At 38.1% G+C, this 17936-nt stretch overlaps 1 protein-coding gene and 1 long non-coding RNA gene across 2 annotated transcripts; one reads left to right on the plus strand and one right to left on the minus strand.

Annotated features, from left to right (window-relative positions):
* Positions 1 to 5578: 5578 nt before the first annotated feature.
* Positions 5579 to 15837, minus strand: LOC116176123. Its single transcript, XM_031494597.1, has 6 exons — positions 15727 to 15837; positions 15529 to 15666; positions 10227 to 10510; positions 7011 to 7106; positions 6815 to 6955; positions 5579 to 5596 (listed from the first exon to the last, which is right to left on the minus strand). Exons 1-6 carry the CDS (start codon positions 15773 to 15775, stop codon positions 5579 to 5581), a joined length of 726 nt encoding a protein of 241 aa, XP_031350457.1. The 5' UTR covers positions 15776 to 15837.
* Positions 15838 to 16064: 227 nt separating this feature from the next.
* LOC116175441 lies at positions 16065 to 16462 on the plus strand. Its single transcript, XR_004146319.1, has 2 exons — positions 16065 to 16365; positions 16412 to 16462. It is a non-coding gene; the product is annotated as an uncharacterized LOC116175441 (long non-coding RNA).
* Positions 16463 to 17936: the final 1474 nt, after the last annotated feature.

The raw sequence follows: 17936 nt of genomic DNA on the forward strand, positions 1-17936 counted from the left end.
AGGGTGAACGAGCGGCGTGTGTGTACCAAGGCGCATAATTATGTTATTGATCGTTGTTTTATTGAGGCAGATAAGTTCGACATGGTCCCGGTGATGAATTATGGCGAGACGTTCATCAATTGGAAGAATGGTCATTTGTTGGCGAGGGCGGAAACCTATCTGGAGGACGAACATATACAGGTGAATGTTACTGTACATTCGGTGTGTGTTGATGATTTGGCGGGCGTGACTGTTGGCGGAGTAAATGGGGATGCAAAGACGAAACTTTTCGAGGTATTGCGGGCGAGAGGCGATTGTTTTTCGGCGGGAGATCTGGACCTTGGTCTGACTCATTTGGGCGAGATGAAGGTTAGGCTAACGACCGACGTTCCGGTGCACTATCGGCCGTACCGGCTGTCGTATGCAGAAAGGGCGATAGTACGGCAAAATGTTCAGGATTTGTTGGAGGCTGGCGTTATTAGGGAGTCTCAGTCAGAGTATGCGAGTCCCATAGTGCTTGTACCTAAGAAGACCGGCGAAGTACGCATGTGCGTGGACTATCGGGCGTTGAACGCGATAACGGTGAAGGATAGGTACCCTTTACCACTCATAGCGGACTTATTGGATAAGCTAGCGGGCAAAAAGTACTACTCGACTCTTGATTTGGCGCAGGGTTATCACCAGGTACCCTTGCATCCCGACTCAGTAGATAAAACGGCGTTTATCACACCAGATGGGCAATATGAGTATTTACGGGTACCATTTGGCTTGGCGAACGCCCCGGCAGTATTTCAGCGGATTATGAACAACATGTTAGGCGAACTACGACATAGTGAAGTGCTGGTGTACATGGATGATCTACTAGTACCCTCAACTACCATCGAGGAGGGATTGAATCTCCTTGATCAGGTGTTGAGTTTGGTGGCGAAGGCGGGCGTAAAGTTGAGATTAGATAAGTGCTCTTTTCTAATGGAGAGAATCGAGTACTTGGGGTATGAGATCAGCGCTGAGGGCGTTCAGCCTGGGCGACGTAAGGTGGATGCGGTGAAGTCATTTCCAGTACCAACGGACGTACACGGCGTTAGGCAGTTTGTTGGTTTGGCGTCATATTTCAGGCGGTTCATAAAAGACTTCTCCGGCGTAGCGAAGCCCTTGACGAATCTTACTAAGAAAAATGTGGCGTGGATGTGGGGCGACCAACAAGTTGAGGCGTTCAATAGGCTTAAGGAAGCGTTGGCGTCTAGACCGGTTCTGGCGTTGTATGACAGTAAGAAGGATACGGAAGTACACACAGATGCCAGTAAGTGGGGGGTTGGTGCGATACTCCTACAGAGAGCGAATGGCGACGGGGCGTGGCGACCAGTGGAGTATTTTAGCAGAACCACTACACCCAGTGAACAGGCGTACCACAGCTATGAGTTGGAGACTTTAGCGGTGGTTGAGGGAATAAGGCGTTTCAGGGTATACCTGATTGGCGTGCGATTCAAGGTGGTAACCGATTGTGTAGCGGTAAGGGCGACTCTATTGAAAAGAGATCTGGTTCCTCGGATTGCTCGGTGGTGGCTAGCCATCCAGGAATATGATATGGAGGTGGAATATCGTCCTGGCGACAGGATGCAACATGCAGATGCATTGAGTAGGAACCCCATTGGCGAGATATCAGCGGTTGAAGCTGTAGGCGTTAATGTTGTGGCGTTGGCGGAGGCGGATTGGTTCCTTACTGTACAAATACAAGATCCCAAGGCGCAGGGGATCGTGGCGGCTCTGGAGTCTGGCGTGGCGGGGAAAGACGTGAAGGCGAACTATAAAATAAAGAACCACAGGCTTTACAGGATCACCCTGGCGGGGGATCGACTTTATGTGCCGGCGATGGCGAGGTTCCCGTTGGTTAGGCGACACCATGATGATATTGGCCACCCTGGCAGAGAGAGGTGCCTCAATCTTGTAAAGGAAACCTATTGGTTTCCGAGGATGACCAGATTCATCACGAAGTATGTAAAGGCGTGTTTGCAATGTGCGTTTGCAAAAGGGAACTATGGGCGAGGTGAAGGGCACTTACACCCTATTGAGCGACGGGCGGTACCTTTCGACACGCTGCACATTGATCACGTGGGTCCGTTTGTAAGGAGTGTTCGTGGGTACATGTACATATTGGTTGTGGTGGACGGGTTCACCAAGTATGTGCTGGCGAAACCCACGAAAACCTTGCGATCAACTGAGGCGATAACTAGATTGAGGGAGATTTTTGGCGATTTTGGGTACCCACGGCGAATTATAAGTGATCGAGGTCTGGCGTTCACGAGTAGGTTGTTCAGGGATTTCTTGGCGGAGAAAGGTATTAGGCATGTGCAAACGGCGATCGCGACTCCCAGGGCGAATGGCCAGGTGGAACGGCAAAACAGGACAATAGTCGAGGCGTTGACTGCAACTGTCCAGGCGGAAAATCGATGGGACGAGCATCTGCCTGAAATAGTATGGGGCATTAATAACACAATTTCTTCTTCATCTAGGTTCTCCCCAGCCGGGTTGATGTTCTTCCATCAGAATGGCGTGGTAACTGATTTGGCCAATTCAGGCGAAACACTAGCTAGTGGCGGCGATGGTGGCGGAAACCAGGGTGGCGGAGACCCCAACGAGGGTGGCGGAAACCCACTGAGCGAGGCGGGGCTCTCGGGCGAGCAAAGACCCTTTCCACATGGCCAGGAAGGAAAACACCAGGGTGACGACTTTGGTGTGATTACTTCCAAGATGAGTGATCAGTTACAGGCGAAGCGGCGGCGAACCTGAAACGAGCGGCGGCACAAATGAAGGCACATTACGATAAGCGGCGGAGGAAGGCGACTGCGTATAAAGTGGGCGACTTAGTTCTTTGGCGGGCCGCAGCTACTGACAGGGCGGATACCAAAGTGAGTCATAAATTGGCGAACAAATTCGATGGACCCTATCGGATTGCTAAGGTGATGCCCAATGACAGGTACCTGATAGAGGCGATAAAGGGCGTTAGGGGTTATAAGCGTTTTCAGGCGACTGTGGCGGTTGATTCTTTGAGGCGATATCCATGTATGGGTAGTGGTGAATACATGAGTGGCGAGAACGATAGTGTGAATGGCGACACTGACGCAGAGACCGATAGGCTAGACCTGTTGGATCTCCTAGAAAGTTAGGCGGTACGATTAATGAGGGCATTAATTATTTTCAGAATGGCCGAGTGTTACGGGAGAAACCGCAAGGCGGACGGTAGAGGGGCGACACCTCGACCAAAGACGAGGAAGGCGGCATTGGTGTTGAAGAGTTGGCGAGGAGTAGGTTTATTTTGAAGGCGTATATATTTGTACTACATTTTATTTGACGGCGAATAAAATATCTATTACTGTAACACTTATTATACGACATGCGGCCACTCAACCAATTTTATTTTATAATTCTGAAGGAGTACTTTGTATATATATCTACTTACAATGGGACAAATATGTAACAATTAGTTTTCTATACAAGGCAACCGCCCCAAAGAAAATCAGAATGGATTTAATGAGATAAAGCATTAATAATCATATAGAAAAACCGTGCAAACTCAAAACGTTACTCTATACGTGACGTCATGCGCGAACTCGGACGAATTCAATGCGGCTACGTATCATATCTTCTTTTATTGTATCATGGTTGTGTACCGTGTTGTGAGCGGATACTGTTGTTTACACGTGTACGTTGTGGATCATGTATGTATGTAGTATCTTGTGTTATGTTTAGAAATTTACGAACAATATGGCATGTGTTGATAATGACTGCTTTTTGTAAATGTTTGTATGTGTTTTTATCTAAACCTAATAGTTGTAAATTCTCCATTGCGTCTTAAGCTCGATAGCTATGTCGGTGTATTTGCGGTGTTTTTCTGCATGTGTTCTGGTTAAGTTGTTAGTGTTGGGAATGGCAATGTCTATAATACAAATGCATTTTTGTGTTTTACCTATAAGTGTAATGTCTGGTCTATTATTGGGGGTAGTTTTGTCTGTGAGTAGTGTCCTATCCCAATATAATTTATGTGTGTTGTTTTCAAGTATTATCTGTGGCGTGTATTTGTAGTATGGTGTCTTATCTGTTATAAGATTATGTTTAAGAGCTAATTTTTGATGTATGATTCCTGATACCTGATCGTGTCGATGTTTGTATTCTGTTTGTGCAAGTCGTGTGCATGCCGATATTATATGTTAGATTGTTTCTGATGTTTGTGAACATCATAGTCGACAAGAATCATTTGTCACTGTTTTGTCTTTATGTATGTGTTTTTTTATAGTTGTGTGTATTAATCACCTGGTCTTGTATTGCTAACATGAAACCCTCAGTCTCCGGGAAGATATCACATTCAGACAACCAAGTGTGCTTTGCTATAGAATCAACAGTCAACACAATCCTGGTTAACCTCTTGTGGAAATCGTCTATGTAAAGGCTTTTGGTTCCATGTCTGTATGTTATTTGTGATGTATGTAAGTTTGGATGTCGGTGGGAGTATATTTGTTTCGTGTAAGTTAAGTGGCGTGTAAGATTTGTCTGCATATGTTACTGTTTTGTGTAGGATTGAAGTATCTGATTTGTTATAAAAGTATTGTCGTAAATTGTGTATTTGTGTTTGGTGTAATAGTTTTATATCTGTAAGTCCTCTACCTCCTTCCGAACGAGGAAGGTAAAGTCGTATAGTAGAGGAGTGAGGGTGATGTATATGGTGTTTCGTTAATAGTGTACGTGTGTTTCTCTGTATTTGTTCTAAATCTGTATTTGTCCAACGTATAATCCCAAAAGAGTATGTAAGTACTGGTGTGGCATACATGTTAATAGCTTTGATTGTATTTCTGCCGTGTAATTTTGTTTTATTTATTATTATTCTTATTATTATTATTATATGTGTATCGTCCAAACATTCCACGTGCCTTTTACAAGTGCCCTCTTTCGACACTTCACCAATAGCAGCTGCTGTCTTATTCAGACGATTCATTTTGCGTTTGAGTAATAATAATAATAATAGTTTATTGCCATGATAAAATTTAAAATATAATAAAATCATTTACATTGGCATTGTCATGAATGTAGCATATTAGAAAAAAAGACAAACTAAAAACATAAAAAGGACAAACGTTATACATTGAGGAAAATAAGTTGTTAGTGTGTCCGGTTTAATTCGCATCAAGCTCGCCAACGGAGTAGTAATTTTTTTCAAGTAGATATAATTTTAAGTTTTTTTTAAACAATTGAAGATTCCTTGATTGTTTTATTGCCTTTGGTATAGCATTAAATACTTTGATGCAATTATAATAATAACCTCTATAACGAGTTGTTCGGTGAATGGGTATGCTCAAATTGTCACTATTCCATGTACTCATTGCGCTGTAAATATGGCTATTTTTATTGAAATCATTTATGTTTCGCCACGTATGTATTGAGGCGCAGTATGTAAAAATACTGGGTAGAGTTAAAATGTTCAATTGTTTAAATGAAGTTCGGCAAGAAGCTGCACTTGGAAGACCAACCATAGCCCTAATAATGCGTGTTTGTGCTATAAATACGCGACGTGTATCAGAAGCATTGAACCAAGGCAGTATGCTATAGGCTAGTACACCATGTACAGCTGCGAAGTAATACGCTCGAATTGAGTTAAGGCTTAGGCGCTCTTGGAGATATCTGATAGCATAGCATGCACTATTCAGTCTGCCCACAACATAGTCAACCTGCTTGCACCACTTCAAGTTTTGGTCAATATGGACCCCTAAGAATTTAGTCACTTCAGTTTGTTGAATGGACTTGCCAGACATTTTTACAAGTAAGTATTGGTCATTGAAGTATGTGAAAGCTACAAGAGCAGTTTTTTGTGTGTTAAGGATTAAATTGTTATTATTACACCATTCTACCATGTTTTTTGATATTAATGTTAGACTACGGACAATTCCTGAGCAGTTTCACTAGCAAACAAACATAACGTGTCATCGGCATACTCAATAAGTGTTGAATTTTGTAGTGATGGTTTTAGATCATTGACGAAGACTAAAAAGAGCAATGGGACAAGGATGGACCCTTGTGACACCCCTTGTCTCTGACAGTGTTCCAGAACCATTGCTGTTTTCAATATAGACCTGCTGAGATCTACTACTCAAGTACGACTTCATCAACTTCAAAGCAGTACCTCGAACTCCGTAGGCCTCTAATTCACTAATTAAGATCCGATAATTTCAAATGCTTTGGATAGGTCTTTGGATAGTACTTACTTTCCTCCGACAAAATGCTTTCAAGATATTATGTTTTAAAGTTTTCACATGACCAATGAATATATTTTTTCCAGGCGTCCCAATCGCCCATTCCGAGTACCCTTCTCCGACAATCCGTTCTTGAGGTATAAGGAATTATGACCGATCTCGATAAAGGGTCGAGGAGGAGGACTATGCTTGATAAAAATTAATTCCTTTCATTGAGACCTTTAGAATACGATGAAGGGTAAAATCTGTTCCCCCCAACCTCCTATTTTGATAAGGGGTAAGAAAGAAGGGCGGTATGTGGTAGAGAACATGTCCTAAGTTCGATAATTAGAGTACCCAATAACTAAACTACTTACTTACGAATGACAATCATTAAAAGTCACGCGGTGCCGCATCTTTAAATCTCAGCAAAGAGTCTGATATTATACTCTTTGATCTCAGGTAAATGAGTAGGAGTGAACATTAGAATCATGATGATCTAAATTCTAAAATTCATATAAAGATTTTTGAAGTTAGGCAATCATTCCAAAATTAAATTTCCAGATAAATGGTAGGCACTAAAGAAATTTTCATGAAGTAGGTAGGTAGGTACTTACCGTAACTGTGAAATGTATCATATAGCTACTTATTTTTTCAAAATCTAAATCTTTTTTTACGTATAGCTCTGTTTGCCATTCTTTCAATCCCTCCTTCAGCTCTTTAGTGTTTTGCATTTCAAAGTAGCTATTTATATCAGGCTGCATATGTAACACATGTTAGTTAGATAGACGCGGTTCGGTTTATAATACTTACCGTTACATTGTTCACCAAGGTGTAGCTCATATCCTTGACAATACCGTCTTTGTCAGTAATGTTAAAAGTACAACCCGTCTTTCCTGTAACGTTTTCCTGAAAATAATACACTATCTATATCAAGTACTTAGTTCAAAATTTACGGGAAAACGGGAATTTTAAAAAAGTTATAGAAAATTTTAACTGATATGTAAACTATTAGAGAGAGCAAGATCCCAATGCCCCCAGACCTTATCATTATTATTATTATTATTATGGTCGGTGTTTCTTGTCAGAACTCAGGTCTAGCCTGGTTCACTAATCGCACGGATTAAAATCGAGTAACGATTAGTGTTTGTCTGTACGTCGTTCGTATATATAATAATAATAATAAAACACATTAAGGCAATATAGGAATAGTAATGTGTTCAAACTTAAGCTTTTTTAAGTTTGTTAAAACCAAACTGATGAAATGGTTAACCTTTATTGAAGTAACTTACATTAGAGTTGAAACACGACTGCCTGTTAATGTGGCAAAACTTGCTTTAAAAGACTCTGTTAACAATTGAAGTGACTGATATGCACCTAAATAAATAATACTACGAACTGTGCTACAAAGAAAATGACTTAAAGTTAATGGGTTCTTATTGAATAAGTCCATCAGGATTACTGAATTCTGAAGAACTGAGTAAACTGCAATCCCTACTGAGAACCTTCTCAGAAGGGCCTTTGCTGAAACTATTGAGATTGTCTGACAGAATTCGCGGAAGGTGCTAAGATAACATGACGTTTCATCTACTCCTTACGTGACTAACAAAGTGATTTATCCCTAAATACTTAATACCTAGTTACAAAATATGCATATAAAATTACAACTTAACAGTATGTAATTCATACTTACCAAAATTGATGACCACAACCGCCAACGCTAACAAAAAAAAATCCTGCAAATGTAGCAATTTAAGTATTGGCGTTGTTTATTGTGTAAGAGTTTGTTTGGCTTTGCGTTTGGGTTGACTACGAGCACCGTAAACTAACTACGAGTAGGTTGTGATAACGTGGTGTGTTTCTGCGAAGAAAGAGTTTTTTTCTATTTCGGTGTTACAATGAGAATTTTGTGCAACTGTTTTCGGCAAAAACAGTGTTTCAATGAGTTCCATTGTAACATTGTTTTTGGTAACTTTTCATCTCTAAGTTGGCAGTTCGCCAAGACGTCAACGTCAAATCATCAGATGCATGTGAAATCAAATTACGTAAAATGTATGTGTTTTCCTTGATTTTTGGTACACGAAGAACTTAATACATTCCAAATCAGCAGTTTACACATCCACCATAAATAAATTTATCTACGAGTAAAAAATTACACATTCACGGAATTTCAAGTTTCCAAATGTCAGTGTTGTGTTTATCTACGCTGCCAACTTAAAATTTGTCAACGTAAATGGTGTTGCCAACTTAAGACATATTAATTCTAAAGTTTCCTGTAGTTTTTCATAATTACTTTTTAATTAAATTAAAGCCCCGAAATAGAAAAAAATAGTATGAAAAACACGTGTTACAATGCTTTATTGTAATACTCCTATCTTGTGGACACTCGTGGCTCCGCTTCGCTACGCCACTCGTGCCACAAAATAGTCGTATTACAATAGGTCGCATTGTAACACTTGTCTTTCAATATACTATTTCTATTTCGGTGTCACAATGATGATTTTGTACAACTGTTCCGAAAACAGTTGTACAAAGACAGTGATTATAGTCGGTTTTTTTTGGTCTTATAGTCGTTTTTTTTTTGGTAACTCATCTCTTAAGTTGGCAGTTACTAGTTAGTACAAGTAGGTACTTTGTTGGGTACTTCCATGTTTGAACTTCAAAATGTCAGTCTTACTACGCTGCCAACCTAAAACTTAACGGCATAAAAAGTGTTCCCAACATAAAACATGTTAGTTCTAATGTTCCCTATAGTTTCTGATAATGATTTTTTTAATTAAATTAAAGCACCGAAATAGAAAAAATAGTATGAAAAACGCGTGTTACAATGCCTTATTGTTCGCGGAGCCACGAGTGTCCGCAAGATAGGAGTATTACAATAGGCCGCATTGTAACACTTGTCTTTCAATACACCCTATTGTGTTTTTTAGCATTGCTAGGACGTGTAACTTTATTAGGTGGACCTGTCATTGTAGTTGCGTTACTTGTATTTATTGCGTTTGTTTGTTCAGGAAGTTGTGTTTGTGTGGTTGGTTGAGTTAAGGGTGGAGAGATTACAGTATGTTGTGTGTCATGTTGTGAGTCTAAAGTGCTGTTTAGGTTTTTGCATTTGGGTTGAATACTAATAGGTCGTGATAATGTGGTTTGCTTCAGAGGTGAATCTCTGATTGTAGTATATGTTGTATCATTTGTTGTACTTGTTTGTTCGGTAAGTTGTATTGTATTATTACCTATTATTATGGTCGGTGTCTCTTGTGAGAACTCAGGTCTAGCCTGGTTAACTACTCGCACGGATTAAAATCAAGTAACGATTAGTGTTTGTGTATGTACGTCGCTCGTCTGCTGAAGTTATGTCGGGTCCATAAAAAAAATGAAATTAAAAAGTTCCCACACGCACATTAAGGAAATCTAGGGATAGTAATTCATACTTACCAGCATAGCTATTGATGGGCACAATAGCCAACGCTATCAGGAAAGAGGAAAACAAAACAAAACAAAAAAAATCATTATAGGTAATAATTCCTGTAATTTTATTAACTAGAGTTTATTGTGTAAGTGTTTCTTTGGCTTTGCGTTTGGGTTGAATACGAGGGGGTTGTGATAACGTGCTGTGTTTCTGAGAAGAAAGAGTATTGTGCCGTCGGCCCAAGCTAGGGGGGGTATGTGTACGTTCAAAGTACATACTAATACTAATAATAATAATAATAATAATAATGTTTATTGTGAAAAACACAAATGGTAGGAGTTCATCCAAAGCTGTTCTTCCACTCCACAAGTAAGTACAGATAAAAATCGTTGAGTCAAAATTATTCAATGGTCTACATATTTTGTCTATCATAAAATAAGTAAGGTCTGGGGGCCTTGTGATCTTGAACTAATATACATAAAACGTAATATAAAACAAATATGTTTCGCCAACGTAGAATTTTTTTGGGATTGGTCTTATGTTGGCTTCTACGCCAAGATGGTGTACGCAATTTCGGTATGCAGTTGGCAGTTACCATAGTAATGAAAATATTGTATGCTTACCTTTATTTTACAAGGGTTGCTTGAAGGATTCACCTGAATGTATGGAGGCTGATCATCAACATTATTTAATTTTATATATACAGATCGATATTCTGAATTGATATCTATTTGAAACTTGTAACGGAAGCCATCGTATTTGTCGTCATAATCTTGTTTTTTTGTTATTACAAGGGCCCATGGTGAAACTGGATTATCTCCGGTACTGCGTTCGATTATTGCTCCAAGCTCGTCACCGTTACTTGATGGGGGCTCCTCGAATATTCCAACAGTCGGAACTGATTCACCTAAAATTGAATAGGAATAAGTCATAGTATAGCTGAAAAATGATATTAGCCAGATATGAGTTGCCATATCTCTACCACTTTCATGGAATTGCACCTATTTTGCACTACCATACGCCACTATTTTTTACTTTGGGCTTGCTCTTGTAATGCAGAGTCGCATCCCTACCTCTTTCTGATTTCCATATATTTTTGCATTCACCGAAAATCCATTCCCATATTACTTACACCAACCCTCTCCCTATTGTCACTAAAATTATACGCCATCTCTTTAGTTATACTAGATTTACTTTCCCACTGTTTGGCCTAAAATTGACACTTTTACTTCCAAGACGGCGACTGTGCGCCATTTTGAATTTTCGAAGAATGTGATACCGAAATCTTTTTTCTAATTACAATTTCTCTAAGTCATTTCATCGATCGAAACAAAAGTTCGCCAAACTTCAATTGATCAAAGAGTACCTAAATTCGTAGGGTAGATGTGGTACCTAATACAATTTAAAGAGAAAATGTATAGTGTGTAATTATTAACGAGCGATAAAAAGCGAGTTTATGATTTTGAACTTTCCGTCCGTCCAACCGTCCGTTGGTCTGTGTACATGATAACTCACGAACGGTTTCGAATTGTTCAATTCTGATTTCAGTAATACCACATCAGACAACCGTGGTAATATTTAGTAGGTAGGTACTCTATGGGAATAGGTAGACAATGGTCAAGGGAGTAATTGATTAAGATTGTGGTCATTTGGACTTTCTGTCCATCCGTCTGTTTGTCTCTCGTTGTCTATATTGGTTTGAAACAGTATATTTATCTTATGTTATGACAACTAACAAATTGATAGTTACGAATCAAAGCGTGTTATGTATTAATCTTTGATCAGTACCGAATAAGGATAAAACTCAGATATGGATTTTCAGTTTATTATCGTGATGCTTGTGATACAAGATGCTGTATAAGAATGTTGAATTTTCTAAGGACCCTTCGGTAACTAACAGAAGGTTTACCGCCCCTACGTAACTTGATACATTCTATGTAAAACATATATAGTTTGCCGCCTCGTAACTCGATAGATACATTGCGAGGAACGGTCAGAAACCCCGGTCAGAAACCCATACTTCACAATAAGGTCTTCAAGGAGTTGTCAAGTAGTTTTGTAATTGTATAATTTTCTGCTGTGCCCTGTGCACATTGTATTTTTAAGACAAAATGCAATTTACACATTTAAAAACATCGTGTTACTCTAGAAAAAGTGCATTTTTGTCGATGTTTTGAGACTGCGACTGTCAATTGTTTTTGTTGTTGACACTAATTCTAACCAGCGTAAAAAAACGCACAAAATAAGCACATAGTTATTACTAGAACATACAAATTAGGGAATAATTGCAAAAACAAAGTTGGGCAATCTTCGGACCGTTAGTTCTTTTAATGAAGTTGTTACAATGTTGCTATTGCTAAGAAACTATCTGGGAAATCTTTATTTGAAATGTCGATTGTCTATGAATCCATCAATTGAAACTCGGTGAATTTTCCTTTCGACAAATTGGTATTTCGATAAAAGGAAGGACCGCACATCGAGAACATCAGTAAATACCGAAAACAAATAATAATAACCCTATTTAAAAATATATAATGTGATAGTGTGTCTGTAATATTATAGGTGCCAATGACCTTGATAGTCGAGGTACCTCCCAATAAATATTTAAAACCAGGTGTCAAATTCTTGACAGAATAGCTTCCTATCTGAAACCAAAAATTGCCAACATATGTACGCACTTACAGACGGGAAAAATTTATTCTTTAAAAGTTGCTTAAAATGGTCTAAAACGTCGACATTTGATGAAATTTTGAAATGTTCAAAAAACGGCTATCGCAATAGCTACCTAGCACATGCTAGGAAGCTAAAAATAAGAAAGGTGCATTTTTTACGCATGCATTTTGTTTGCTTTTATTAGAGGGACCTACCATCCAAATTTCGTTAAAATTGCTCCATAAATAAGAAAGTTGGATGTTGCACATGCGCAACACTATTTTTAGCTTCCTAGCATGTGCTAGGTAGCTATTGCGATAGCGGTTTTTTGAACATTTCAAAATTTCATCAAATGTCGACGTTTTAGACCATTTTAAGCAACTTTTAAAGAATAAAATTGTTTTCCGTCTGTATGTACGTACGTACGTACGTACGTTTGTTGGCAATTTTCTGAGAAAACGGCTCGACGGATTTTGTTGAAATGTTGTATATATGTTTTAGGCATACCGAACAGAAAAATAACGGGCCGGATTTTTGAAAAAAAATTTTGGAGCGCCGTAACGGCATCGAACTTTTTTTTTCAAATAGCAACCTAAAATTTTTATTCTATTATTTGGTAGACCTTATTTTGCTGTGTACAACCTACAAAAAATTGGGCCGGGTTATATTATCAAAAAACGGAGAAAAAAAATTGTCAAAGTCAAAAAATTGTGTTGCATATGTGCAAAACGCAACGATCTTGTTTCTGAAGCAATTTAAACGAAATTTCTACGTACGTACGTACATACAGACGGAAAAAAATTTTATTCTTTAAAAGTTGCTTAAAATGGTCTAAAACGTCGACATTTGATGAAATTTTGAAATGTTCAAAAAACGGCTATCGCAATAGCTACCTAGCACATGCTAGGAAGCTAAAAAACATCCCATACCTATAGCATCAATTAAATGTGCTCATGCCCGAACTGCGCAACGCCAACTTTTTTGTTTATGGAGATATTTCTTTGAAATCACAGCGCACATAGCTATGGCCTTTTGGGAAGTACTGATCATTCATGGAAAATTCGCTGAAGTTACTCGCTTTAGGGGAAAACCTTTTTACTTGTTTACTTTTATAGAAGTTCCTAGCATCAAAACTCAGCGAGTTGACGAAAATAATCATGGACCCTATTTCGGTGACAAAGAGATGTGAAAATCGCTCCTTGGTTTCCGTTTCCATTGAAAATAATTCTAGCCATTTTACCGTTCACCTTATTTATGTACTTTGTAATAAAGACGGTTGGTACTCTTTGCTTGTAATATTCTTAGAAGTGTAAGCGGTTTAAAATGCTTGGTCTTGAAAAGAATTGAGTTTGAAGTGAAAAGAGTAGGTATTTTTATTTTTGTAATAGTGCAAACAATTGCCTCGCTTATGCAACATATTGAACAAGATACCAATAATCGCATCCGATTTTCAGTAGGGGAATTTTTTGTCACACCGCTCGTATTCGGGAACTAGCCTTTTAATCCGGCTCATATTCAATAGCAATGTTCATATATAATACCATAAGTAGTCGAAGTATTGTCGAATATTTTTGAGGTGCTGTCACGAATGCTAGTTACGCTGATTAATACCACGAGCGCTTGCGCGAGTGGTATTAAAAAGCGTAACTAGCATGAGTGGAGCAGCAGCTCAAAAATAATCTACAAATACTTCGACTACGAATGGTATTCGGAGGACTATTCAATGAATCAAAAGAAAAATGAAGCATAATTACCCACGCGAATGTATTTCCATGACAACAATAAACGTCAAAATAAATTACGGAAGGAAGTTGCTTTTCATTTTGCTATTGATTCTATTCGAACTTTTGTGCTCCAAGCTAATTCGTTATGAGTGATTAAATTAAAAGATGTGGTGATAAGTCGGTTGTCGAAATTGATTAACAAGCTAAGAAGAATGTTCCGGTTAATACGACAAAATTTCGCGACATTTCAGTGGTGGAAGTTTGACAAATGTCATTGAATAATCGCATTGAATTGTCGCTGAAATACCACACGTGAAATTATCGCTGAAATACTACACGTGAAATTATCACTATAATTCGTTCCCATTGGCTCAACAATTTGAAATCTCGACATTTCACTGGTCGAAATGTGACAAATGTTAGATGAATTGAATAGTCATTGAAATTCGTAGCAATCGATTTGCGAAGGTTTGACATCGCTGTCTCTTTTCGAGGAACAGACGGACAAAACCATCACATAAGGAGAATTTTTTCTTTCCCCTAAAAACTTTTAAAAATACGCAAACTTTTGTGGAGCACAACATTGTAGGTTTCGCGTTTTCATAGTGTGGGATAAGTACCTACACATTGAGTAAGATGTGGCCCGGTGGCCGTATAATATCTCCGTAAACGGTAACTTGTTCGCATCCTTTCAGAAATACGTGTAGTTTATAGCTCTTGAAAAAACCTATAATGCGATTTTTCAAGGCTGATAGCCTTAAATCTAAGCGAATTACGGTAGCCTAATCAATGACCATTTACCCGTATAATTTTGTCACACAGCACCGATTATTATAAAATTTGTATATAATAGGTAGGTTCTAACCCAAGCAATCTTTATTCTGCATAGTTTGTTTTATGAAAGTTCATACTTTTGGACCTACATTTTTGCGACTCAAAGTGTCAACTAGTCAACCAAAAAAACTCACATTTTTGTACGGTTTTTCGCGATTAGCTCAAAAGGTAGGTATTTTATCGAAAAAATTATTTTTAGCAAAATTTTGCTTACAAAAAACAAGGAGGACGAGTTAATGGTTTTCTGAAGATACGAGTAGTATAACATTTGAACGACATCTCTTAAATCAATTTGTTCAGAAATCCGGACAGGCGGACGGACGGGCGAGAATATTACGATACTCAAGCGAAAGCTCTTAATGGATTCAGTTAGTGGAACTTAGCACCCTACTTTCATGGAGTGAAGATATTCTCTTTTTTCAATCACTTTTATGGCAAATCATCATATTACTCGTCTCGTCACTCGTCACACAATGAGATTCGCCATACCTACTACCTATACAACAAACTGAACCAATTTTGATAATGACTTTTTTATGCATGAGATCACCATGCATAAAACGAAACTTTGTTTGATAATTTCAAGAATCCTCGAATAGGTATGATAATGATTCATCACCTCCAATTGAAGCTGTTATCACTAAACACACTCTTTAGTAATATAGGTACCTAGTAATACTGATCCGTGAGTAATAGCTATAACAATAAATCCTACCTTTATAATTAATATAGGCGACTATTATGTGATCCTTGATATTTTCGTTCATGCGTATAATGGCTTTATCGTTTGCCTCCTCCATTTGAACTAAACCCTCTGCTGCCTTATTTGGTAAAAAAGCGGGGGATTCCCAACCTGTGTATTTGAAAATGTGTAAAGTTATGTGTTTTTACCTATTAGGTACTTGAAACTTACCCCGCCCATTATTTATGAGCATAAAAATCAAAATAAATGTTAGAAACATAACTAGAATGTATTATAGCACCTACGAATTGAATTTGGTGCTATTGTACAACTAAAACTATAGGTATTTCAGTATATCTACTTGATAGAGATATCTATTAGCGATATCTTATCATGGCGATTTCGAAGTGGTAGGTATGTGGACACATGCGGAAAATGATAGCCCGCTCACAAAATGATGTACTTACCCATTCAACCTTTCTACTTTTGAATATTGTATCTGGGGTTTCCTAAATTAACCCACGGATTGGAAACAATTGCCGCGGGGGCTTTTTACTGACTTTCTGCTATACTTTGTTAATTAATTATTTACTTTGTTTTGTCTAATTTACGGCACAATCCTTTGTGACGAAGAAAACTGGAAGGAAATAAGTAACCCAGCAATACGGCTCCAGCTGCTCTCGGTGGTAGGGGTGGTTCGACGATCCTGAAAGAAATAGCTATAAATGCTCCGAAAATTTAGGCGCCACTAATTTTTCGATAGTTCCACGCCGTACAGGAAAAAAATTAGAAACCTGCTCCTGTTGGTCTGGAAATGCAGGGGTAAAACTATAATAAAGAGAAATAGAGAAAGATAGCGGGAAAGAAAAGGTATTTATTCTTGCAGGAAATCAAGAATTTAACACAGATATTGTAGGGCGAATGATGATGATTGATAATGGCACGGGATGATAACAGGGAAATAACGGCAAAAAAAAGAAAACGGTACGAGATCTCGTCTCACAGTAAACAATAAAATTTGACTAAATTACTTATGATGTAGGGCGGCTGAATTAATGTGATGGTTTTTTTTTTTTAAATAAACTTAAGAGCATTTGTAACGTAAACTAAACAAATATAAAAATCGAGCTCTTGGGTATGGCTATAGCATGTGCAAAACCAAATTTTAAACCCGATGTCAGTTTTGCTTTTATTTAAAGTGTATTATGTGTTATGTATGTATGAAATTTCATTTAATTGCTTCCATAAATAAGAAAGTTAGCACTGCGCATGCGCAAACCGAAATTTTGAAACTGGCGGTAAATTTGGTTTTATTTCAAGTGCCTGCAATTCGGATTATAAATGGTCGAGATGCGAAAAAGGCACTGTGAATGTTGATCGGTTAGGCTCAATTTTTGGAATTGCGTTTTATATGGCTAAACCTATACGCATATTGAATTTCATGCAATTCGGTTCATCACTAACAGAGATGTCAAAAGGGTCTTCCTTATTTTTTGACCTATATTACCAATTCACGAACTCCGATCTACAAACTTGATAATGAATCCACCTACAAAATTTCATTGTAATCGGTCCATTCGTTATCAAGAAATCGTGGTAACGGACGGACAGACGGACAGGCACACCAAAATTATAAACTCGCTAGGAGGTCGTTCAGTGACTATGGCACCTACGGTGATCGGGGTTTGTCTTATTGTTTTGTCATCATAAGAACTGACCAAATACGGATTTTCAATTGATTGGATGAATTTTACTAGTAAAAACAGATTGTTAATTTTCGAGTATTCTTTTTTTATATTTTTCCGTAAACACAATGCGGGCGCTTTTGTTTAAATTCATAATTCCAGGATGGCATTACCGACTTTCTAAACGCGACGATTTTAAATTTTTAAATTTTTACTGTTTCTGAATTTATAAAATAGGAAACAATAGTATGTACGGATTCTTAATTTTTTTCTCTACAAAAAACCTAAATTATTATTATTTCTAAAGTAATTAGGGAAGCCAATTCGGAAATTAAAAAATTACTATTGAAATTCCTATGGTGCGTTCGTCAAGTCACAACCCCGTACGTACCTCGTAACGCAAAAATGTTATAATAATAATTAATAAGTAATAAGAAGAATAATAACTACAGTACAGTAGTACACTTCTAATTCTTCGTGATATTTCCTTCCTTTTTGAATTGTCAGTCGTTGTGTCGCTTTTAATATTATAAACGCCCATAATAACCGTACGATCGCGGGTATAACCGAATGATTACACACCAAACTGTTGCGAATGTAAGGTGGGAGAAACTCATTGAGTTAGAAAACTAATGGAGGGAATCAAATGCTTGGCCAGACGTAGACCACGGGAACCAAAAGTGGCCTCTAACTGTGATTAAAGTACCACACCACTTCCGTTATCATTAGCGTCTCACTTCAGTGGCGTAGAGATAT

Source organism: Photinus pyralis, unplaced genomic scaffold (genome assembly GCF_008802855.1).
Source record: "Photinus pyralis isolate 1611_PpyrPB1 unplaced genomic scaffold, Ppyr1.3 Ppyr1.4_LG7, whole genome shotgun sequence".
NCBI lineage: Eukaryota > Metazoa > Arthropoda > Insecta > Coleoptera > Lampyridae > Photinus > Photinus pyralis.

Coding starts and splice junctions, on each gene's coding strand:
- LOC116176123 (XM_031494597.1), bottom strand. CDS start 15,775: ATGTTTCTAACATTTATTTTGATTTTTATGCTCATAAATAATGGGCGG. Junction 15,667..15,726: donor GCTCATAAATAATGGGCGGG/GTAAGTTTCAAG, acceptor TCAAATACACAG/GTTGGGAATCCCCCGCTTTT. Junction 7,107..10,226: donor GCAACCCTTGTAAAATAAAG/GTAAGCATACAA, acceptor TATTATTTTCAG/GAAAACGTTACAGGAAAGAC.